The 10,560-nt window shown below is 24.6% G+C and overlaps 1 protein-coding gene across 1 annotated transcript; it reads left to right on the top strand.

The window, feature by feature from the left end:
* Positions 1–540: 540 nt before the first annotated feature.
* On the top strand, positions 541–981 carry LOC113559984 (52 kDa repressor of the inhibitor of the protein kinase-like). Its single transcript, XM_026965776.1, has one exon. It carries the CDS (start codon positions 541–543, stop codon positions 979–981), a length of 441 nt encoding a protein of 146 aa, XP_026821577.1.
* The last annotated feature ends 9,579 nt before the right edge of the window (positions 982–10,560 follow it).

Raw genomic sequence — 10,560 nt, forward strand, 5'->3', positions numbered from 1 at the left:
GATACGAACAACCGACTTTATTCACTTTGTGGCATCACGCGGTGTTGATCAAAATATGAACTCAGACTTTTCAAACTCCAAACGGATATATTCTGACCAAAGTAGATATTTAACTAAATCTATGTTCTATAGGATATTATCAAACAATGAAAAAATTCTTAGAACGTGGTTAGTTTACTCAGAAATTAAAGGGACTGTAATTTGCGCACCTTGTTGGTTATTTCGTGACGACTCTGATTTGGCTACTACATGTTTTAATGACTGGAAAAACGCTCGTTCGAGGTTAAAACAAAAAATTCTATACTAAATTTCGAAAATTTCTATATTAAATCATAAAAACTATTTGATTCAAATACAAGACATCAATCAAACTAAGGAAAGAGTAGATTCAAGATTAATGAATCAAATTGATGGGAAAAAAATTATTGGAAAAATATTTTATTGCTAATTGTTGCCGTGGTTAAATACCTTGCCTTACGGGGACTCCCTTTTCGGGGTGACAACGAGTTAATTGGTTCTTCGAAAAATGGAAATTTTCTTATGTCATTAGAATTAATATCTGAATTCGATCCATTTTTGGCCCAAAATATTAATAAATATGGTAATGCCGGTCGAGGATCAACATCATATTTATCATCAACTGTTTTTGAAGAAGTAATTTCTATTATGGCGGAAAAAGTAAACAAATATTCTGTTGATGAAATTAAACGTAGAATTTACTTTTCCATTATAGTTGATTCAACTCCTGACATTACGCACATTGATCAGCTTTCCTTTATTGTGAGATATGTAAATGACCAAGGTCTACTAGTTGAACGATTTCTTGAATTTATACCAAAAGCGGGTCATAAGTCTGCAGAGTTATTTGATGTAGTCAATGATCTCATAAAATTTTACGATTTGGATTGGTCCAACTGTAGGGGACAATCATATGACAACGCTAATAATATGTCCGACATACAGTTCAAAAGAAGAAGTTAAATATTTTGGATTAATGCAACATTTGTTTACGTTCTTTACTATTTCAACTCATCGTTGGGAAATACTCATTAATAATTTGAAACCGGGAACTCATATGTTGAAACATTCATTATTTACAAGATGGTCATCAAGAGATGCAGCTTGTTTGAGTATTAATGAAAATTGGTCTGAAATTATCAATGCCTTAACATATATAATGAATGCTACTACAGAAAATAATATGACTCGAAACGAATCACAAGGACTATTAAATAAACTCGAATCATTAGAGACTTGCTTTATGTCTATACTATGGGGTTTTCTATTGAACAGGTTAAATGTAGTTAGTAAGAAGTTACAAAAAGTTGAAATAGATTGTGGTTTCGTGGTTGAGCTTTACGATTCTTTAATTCAACTTATTACAAATACTCGTGAACATTTTGATGAATTTGAAAGAAAAGCAATTGAAAAATCTGTTACAAAAGAATATAAAGATTTAAAAACTCGTAAAAAAATTAAATCAATTTTTTATGATGAAACTCCACATAATGATTCGATTACTTCTGGAAGAGAAAAATTTAAAATTGATACCTTTTTAGTAATTTTAGATCATTTATTGAATGAACTTAACAAGAGAAGAGCTGCGTATCAAAAATTTTTTTTTCCATTTGCTTTTATTGTCATGTTCGAACGTCTATCACATGATGATATTGTTAAAGGAGCTACACAACTTAATGAAATATACTATCATGATATGGGTTTAAATGAATTAATCAATGAATGTTTACATTTAAAAGTACACATAATACAACTGGCTGACGATAAGCAAAAAAATGTTTCCAAACTTCTTCAAATTTTACATGAAAAAAACTTAATTTCAATATATCCCAACATCGAAATAGCACTCAGAATATATACATCTACTGCGGTGACTAACTGTTCAGCTGAACGTTCTTTTTCTTGCTTAAAAAGAATAAAAAATTATCTCCGATCTACGATGTCACAGGATCGATTAAATGCACTTGCTATACTAAGTATTGAACGTGAATTAACTAATCAGTTATCATATGACGACATCATTGAAGACTTTGCGAAAAAAAAATCAAGACGTAAGACTATAATCTGAAGAATATGAAAAATAATTATTTGTTCGTATTTTTTTTTTGTAATATACTTAAGGAGTTTTCATTCATTAATAATAGTATATCTAATGTATTGATTTTATGTTTTTAATTTATTAATGATCATTTTTTATAAGGGGTGTGGAGGATTTTTACGTATCACTTACAGATGTAAAATATCAATACCTATGAAAATTATGCGGTAAATTTATTTTTATGGGCGGCAAAAACCTTAATCCCGCCCTGCATACAACGGATAAAATGTTTTTTCAATTTTAAACTTCATTCCTTCTACAATATTGAAACAAGCATAACAATTTTTTTAATTATTGCTGCACTGCCTGCACTTAAATATTTACAAAATCCACTTATTTATAAAGTCCAAGATAAAATGTAAAAAGTACAAATTAATTTGTCATGTCATGCAAAAGGGATCAAGTGAAAATGTCTATAATTTTATTTCATAACTTTACGTAATTTTTATTACAAAATATTATTTTTATTTTTTTATTTAATAACTTTTTGAATGACTATGGTCTACGAGTAAGTTTATGATGCACTAATGCAAAAAGTGGTCAATTGAAAAAAATAATGAGTATAGGTATAAAAACTGTGAAATAAAATTTGTCAATGATAATGCCAAACTATATAAAATTCATTCATTTTTAAATAATAAACACAACATGTACCTATGTATATTTTTATTATGTAAAATTTTAAAATAATAATTTTTATTTGAATAATCCAATGTTAAATGTATTTAATGTTTAAAATCTTACAATAAAGCTCATTTTGCATCTATTACTTATTATTAAAACTAAATTAAGTGTATCAATTTTTAATATTATCAATTATAAATTTTTATTATTTAATATTATAAAAATAAAATAGATACTTGATTTTTTTCATTATGTGACATAATATGATTTATTTTAAAATTATTTTTTTGTGTTTAATTCTTTAATATCATAAATAATGTATACGTGTATATACTATAATACAAATATTTATTCTTCAATAAGAAAAGTTATGAAATTCTCAATAAAAAATTGTTCTAATACTTTAAGATTAACAAACCAGTTGGGATCCTTTTCTACTTCAGTAATTATTGTTTGATTAAATGTCCAAATGACAAGGTAACATAACTTACGGTTAGTTAAATCTTAAATATAGTTGTCCTTAGATCTGATGCCAACAAAAGTGCGTTTTGTTAATATAAACAGAATCATTTTGTATGTGTATTAATTTATTTTTTTGACAAGCAGATATTATATGACCAAAACTACTCACAGTTAATCTATTTTTACACTAATTATGCCATAGTTCAATTTTATTTTGACCTATAGTTATTTCAGAAAATTTTAAAATAATATCATCAGTTATAAAACAAATATTATTTATATAACTTCTTACTGCTTCAAAATGTCCTGCCAGCTGTCATATTACATATATTTTAAACTAATTTTTTAATCTGCATAATAAACTTACTACATTTTGAATAAATATGCAACTAAATTAGTTATATGTTATAATTAATTATTCATACAATTTAAATAATATCAAGTTATAATATTATTTAATTAAAAAAATAATTCTGTTGCTTAAGAAGATGTTGTACTCATATGTGTTGTCTTTGTCATATTAATATACATCATGGAAAATTTGAATTCAACAAAATCTGTTTTATTTTTTTAGTTTTAATATTAGTTAATTTACCTATTATCAAATTTTAAGGTAAGAATATTATTTAAGAAATCACCCTAGTTTTTAATGATATTTTAATTTTAAGGTGAGTTGTGCTATATAAAATATTAAAATTGTAAAATGCTCATAATTAATTTAAAAATAAAAATATCAATAAAAGCTCACATGATGATCTAAATAATACTCTTACCTTAAAGTTTGATAGTAAGTAAATTTACTTTCAATATTAATACTAATAGTATAAAATAGATTCTGCTGAATGCAAATTTCTTATGTCTTACGTTAGTAAGAAAGCACTTAACATATATTTTTTTAAATACTGTCTTAAATGAATACACATAATATTTTTCCTTGAATATTCCATATTATATTGCAGTATTGGGTTCTACTATAGTGGCCTATACACTTTTATATGTTGTAAATACATAATATGTACAAATATATTACAAAATTGTAATAAATAAATTCTTAATTTAAGAATATTATAATCAAATTATAAGATTAAATAATAATTATTAATAATTAATACACAAAATATAGGTGCTAATACAGTACCTATGCTGTCTACTGTTAGAAAAAAATTACTACAATAAACTTAATTTAACTTTCTTATAAAGTATAATAACAGTTTTAAAATGTATTGGATATTTAATAAATCATAAAGTACATAAATTAATCCAATACCTTTGTAAAAAAAAATAATAATTTAGTATCTACCTATATCTTTTGAAAATTTCTTGTTAAGGTTTTCATCTTTTCTTTAAGACATTATTGTCTTGATTATTTAGGATTCCGATATTTAAATGTGTTTGGATAAAACACCATATCAGGTTATGAACAAGATCATAAAATATTCAAATTAGTATTTATATATAAATTTATACATAATATATATTATTTATATTGATTTGCATTACGTTTATCAACTACTGTACATATACTCATTAATATGACCATTAGTTGACCTTATAGGCAATTAGTATCAATAAGTAAATATTAGGCGTTTGTTTATCAAAAATTAAAAATAAGTTATCAAAAATATTAAATAGATAAATGAATTCTACTCTCAATCTCATATTAAAGTAGTCACTACTACATAGTAGGTAGGCTCAAAAAATAAATTTCATCAATGAATAGTGGAATGGATATGTTAAATCTCAATGAGATGCATAATTTATAAATTGTAAGTGTATTAGTTCAACTTACTGTATCGGTAGGTTTAACTTACCTTTGCCATAAAACATATTATATTATACTGTTTTATGTATACAAATTAAACATATCCATTATCAGTCACCCATTCGACACTGTGGAGAAGAATAGTAACCACTTAAAAGGGTAATAAAATAATAATAAAGGACATGCTTTTATTATGAAACCACTAAATATTGTGTTTAATATAATATATAAAGATAAAGATAATTCATACTTCCATAACATCTATCTAAATTATACATATTTGTTTTAGTAAATAAAAGGAAATTTGAATGATTTTAAATTCAATTTTATTTTTTAATGCATAATATTATAATATATTTTTGTAGAAATTGCAATTATATTTTTATAAAAGAGATTACTTTATTTTATAAATTGCTTATATTTTATGTTCTTATCCTAAAAGGTTCTATATTTAATATGTTCAGGAAATTATCTGTTCAAAAACGAGAATTGTGGCAAATTATTAAGGTTTGAAGAGACAAAATGATAGGACACTTACTACTCCATGATAGTTTAACAAAGAATGTTATAGAAGGCAGCGTAGAAGATTATATTGGAAGAGAAAGGCCAAGGATGGAATACATGAAACAAATCATGATCGACAAAGGAAAAGATAGCTACAAAGAACTATAAGATTAAGTTACAATAAGGAAGCATGGTGAAATGTATAAAATATAGCTAATTTTTGTCTATTCTGAATCGAATCCTAACAATGTTATTGTGTCATCTGTGGAGAAATTAAAATATTTTCATAATAAATGTAATACTACCAAAATAAATTTAAGCATAAAATATAAATATTTTTGTATTAAATGAACTTTTATTTGTCAATTTAAACAATTTAGGATGTATTTTTAATATTAGAAGAGAATGTTTAACTATTATCATGAAATTATTTAAATAATGGAAAACATTAAAACAGTATAAATATGGTCCATTGAAAAATATTTATCTAAAATACTTAAATGTAGTTTGTGATTTTCTTCTATTGTTATGATTGATATTGAATTAAATAATTTATACAACATTTTCTAATATTTTAATTAAATAAGCCAATAAATACAAACAATGATATAAATTCAATTAATTCAAAGGATTAAAATAAATTTACCTAGATGTTTTATTTTTTATACATATAAAAATTGTATTATTAATTGTTGAGTATTAATAAAAATCACTGTAGCATTAATTACAGTAGCATCTATCATATTATAATTTATTAATTCATAATTTTTATTATTTTTATTTATTAATATGGATTTATTTCCATTGGTTCAGTCAGAGTTAGTATTAGTATTAATAAATGGTTTATCTTGGAGAAAATATTGTTGACTACGTGTATATATTTTTTTAAATATTAATCTGCTTTTACTGGGAAGTTAATTTTTTTCAGTCCAACCGTTGTTACTAGGCTGGTCGGAATTATGATTCAATCGAAATAGTTCAGTAGCCATTTCATCAAAGCTTGCATGAATCCTGCCCAATGTGTATGCCGCCCACAGTTCAGGATCAGATTTTAACTCTTCACGAGATGCGTTTTGTACCTGTTTGACAGTCTGTAGAGTCGTCTATGATATTTCTTAATTTTGCGTAAGATGAACTATCATTATCCATTTCGTTGTTGTTTGATCGAGGATATGTAGATAAATATAACTATGCAACAATGAACAAACATTTAAACCTGACATTGCAAAATAATTGCATAATTTTATATTCAATTTTAAATTTTAGAATAGGTAATTATCTACTTGTGTGTATGATAGAAAATATATTAATTTAAGTATTTCTGATACGATAAATGGTAAGAGACCAATGTGAAATAAAAGTAGGAATTTTCAGTAGTTGATCGGCGTTAAGATGATCACGTAAAAAAAAATATTGCTATATTAATTGCATTCGGATACTCGAACACTTAGACCCAAGACAGTTGCGAATGAATGAAAATGTTTTAACGTGGTTGGATTCACGATTTTGTTATCAATTTTTATAATTTATAATATCATGATCATGGACTAAAAAATCTATCAGAAACACCGGATTAAGGCCCCGGGCCTACAACGGCAACAGATATCAAACAATAGTGGGCTATCGGACGTAACCGTTTTCCGCCAAAATAATATTCGCCCGTTATCACTAGAAAAATTTAATAGATTATTTATAAAAAAACCTAGATTTTGAGAATTTTTGATTATTACTAAGTAGGTAATATTAAGTAAGTGTTATTATAATAATTATTATTATTATTCCATCGCAGTGTTATCCGCACTCCGCAGTCCGCGGATATTTGACGGGTTATTGTTCGCTATTATTCGATTTTAAAAACAAACTTGTAAGGTTTTAAAGTAACAGTACACAATCTAATAATAAAATATAACTATAATAGTTTTAATAAATATTTTTGGTTTTATGTTTACAGATTTCATAGCTGGGTAGAATTTGAGGAAAGACTGCAAAATAAGTAATAAAAAAAATCATGGCTACCATATTTTCAGATGCTATTCTAAATCAATACTCATATACATTATTATACTGGTTTCAAAGGAAAAAAAAAACATTTTTCTTATGGTAAACAGAGTTACATTTGGTATGTTAAATAAAACATAACCAATATTTCAAAATCTTATTTATTATTATAATATTGTTTTTTTATTCCCCAGAAACAGTCAGAAAAGACGAGGAGCTTTAAAATAACCAAAAATATTGTAGCTGACATCATTTCAACCAAAAATATTTTAGCTGACATATATTTTGTTCGAACTGATATTATTGATATCTGTGAGTTATGGTATTTATATATATATAAAATATTAAAACTTGAAAATGCTCATTACTCGCTTAAGCAATAAAATAGCAATAAAAGCCTATGAGATGCCCTAGATTATACCTTTAAGTTTGATAATAGGTAAATTGACTAATATTAAAACTAACATCACAAAATGTGTTCTGCTGAACGAAAATTTGTTATGATCTACATTAGTAAGGCGGAGATAACACATGCGGATATAACGTCCTTTTAATAATTATAATAAGGTTTATTATTATAATAATAAAGTTAATTATAATACTAGTATTATAATGTATAATACATAATATATGGATCTTAAATAATATAACCTATTTAGTGGTACTTTTATTTTTTAGTTATTAAATATATTTACTATAATCATTATAGAATAATGAAATCTATAATCCTTATCTTCCATGTAGTACGCTATAGTATTTATTTTATATATTACTATATTAGTATTTCAATTAAAGTTTATATTATTAGATTAAGTATAGATATTAATATTTAATTAATAACTGTATAATATTAACATGCATATTAATATTAATACCTAGATAAATAAATATATATACAGTGAAACCTCGATTATCCGAGGTAATGGTGGGGAAGGGGTCACTCGGATAAATAAAAACTACGGTTAATCAAGACTTTGTATAATAATGTAATTTTTTTATTTAATTATAATTATAAATACATACATACATACAATTTTACAATCAAGCAATTTTGAAATTTTGTATTTAATTATAATGATAAATATATACAATAATGTTATACATCTACAGTCCATACTTATTTTTGAATTTTCGAAAGAGTGAGCACAGTTAATCGCAAACATGAATAATCGAGGTTCTATTGTATATATGATATATTTTATTATTCATGATATTTAAATTGTTTAATTGTATTTAATTTATTTAAAAATTCATTATTTTTTTTATAAAATAACTTTATCATTGTTATAATGATATATTAATGAAATGAATCATATTAAAATATGCAATAAAATAACATAAAATGAGTAATAATAACACTTTCTGTAAATCATACACCAAAGTATTATTACTTATATCAGTTATGAAATTTATAAATATATTTATTGGCATTTGGTTATTTCTGAAAAATATATTTATCAAACAATTTGTTATAAATATACTCCAAGTATAAAGAAACTTGATCATGAACAATCATTTTGTAAATCTTGTACAATTGTTGACAAATATTTGGTTAAAGGTAAAAGTTTATGTTTAATAAATTGAAAAACATAATTTTTTAAAAAAATAAATAAAAATCAACACAGATTATTGAAAAATCAATAATAGGGTGATGGCGAGTATTTTACAAATTGATAAATTTAAAGGTATATAATAAGTGATAATGGGTCAATGTCATATTTCAAAACATTATATTTATTATATTATACGAAAAACATAAAAAAAAAGGAATAAATTTCATCTTAAGTAATTGAATTGTGATTAGATATATTATAGATGTGATAATAAACTCTTTATAAATTTATCATAAATGTGCAAGTATATTATCATTAGTGTAATTCATCGTAGGCATGAACTACCCGAACAACAGCATGGTATGTTTGTATAAAGTACAGACGAAATATTTTTGAGAGAAAGTTTTAACGTAAATTTTCAAACATTATCCCATTGTGGCTTAGAAGATTTTTGGGGAGAAGTCAAATCATACGGATTAAAAGCAAACCATGCATTAGTTTTTATGTATCAAAGTTTAACTATGAACTTTACTCAGTTAATTGCAGTATTTACATCTAACCTAACCAACCTGTTAAAGGTACTTTTTAAAATCATTCAGATCAAATAAGCTTATTTCCCTTCATGTTTACTAATTACACTCATAAGTCATAACTAGTCACTAATTAATTATGTATGTACTTATCATTGGTGTAGGACATAGGTTGTAAACAATTAAATACTTGTATAGTATGTCTAGCGAGAAAATACTCCATGGACTACCAAAATTGGTGGACAGAGTATAGTATCTGTTTTACTCTATATTCCTAATATTTATAATATAAATTTGTGTTACTAACCTAACCTAATATTGAAAATATTGAATTATGTGTTCGAGTTGTAGATTGTAGGCATTGTATTCATGTTTCATTTAAAATAATTATCAACATGGTAAGTTCTTAAATATTCACCTATATTGAATATAATTTTGTTAAATATTAATTATTATAACTTATAGGTATTGTTTTGGCATAATTAGTTATTAAATCTATTTGATTATTGGAAAATATTAGTTTTAGAGTTTATGGTTTAGTTATGGATGGAGCATCTACCAATCGAAAGTTGTGGGTAAAACTTGGCATTAGAAGACAAAAAAATAAAATTACAAACTCAATTGAGCACCCGTTGAATCTCAAACAGAAAGTTTTCATGTTTGCGGACACACCTCATCTACTAAAAATGTCAGAAATAGACTATAATATAAAAAGTTTAAGGGTCAGTCGTCAGTATAATTTTAAAAATGTGTAACAAATTAATAATTTTAAGTAATTTGTTTTTAGGTATCAGCAGAAACCCTATTTATAAGATGGTCACATTATCTTGACATGTACAATAATAATATTAAAAGATATTCAAATTCACCAACAAAAGTTTGTCCTAAAATCACTTTAAGACATTTAGAAGTTTATGGCTTAAGTAAAATGAGCGTGAAATTAGCTACACAGGTAACATTTCTTATGAATACTAAAATATTAAAACAATAATTATAAATATACCTAAACTT

The sequence above is a fragment of the Rhopalosiphum maidis genome, chromosome 3, assembly GCF_003676215.2.
Source record: "Rhopalosiphum maidis isolate BTI-1 chromosome 3, ASM367621v3, whole genome shotgun sequence".
NCBI lineage: Eukaryota > Metazoa > Arthropoda > Insecta > Hemiptera > Aphididae > Rhopalosiphum > Rhopalosiphum maidis.

Coding starts and splice junctions, on each gene's coding strand:
- LOC113559984 (XM_026965776.1), top strand. CDS start 541: ATGTCATTAGAATTAATATCTGAATTCGATCCATTTTTGGCCCAAAAT.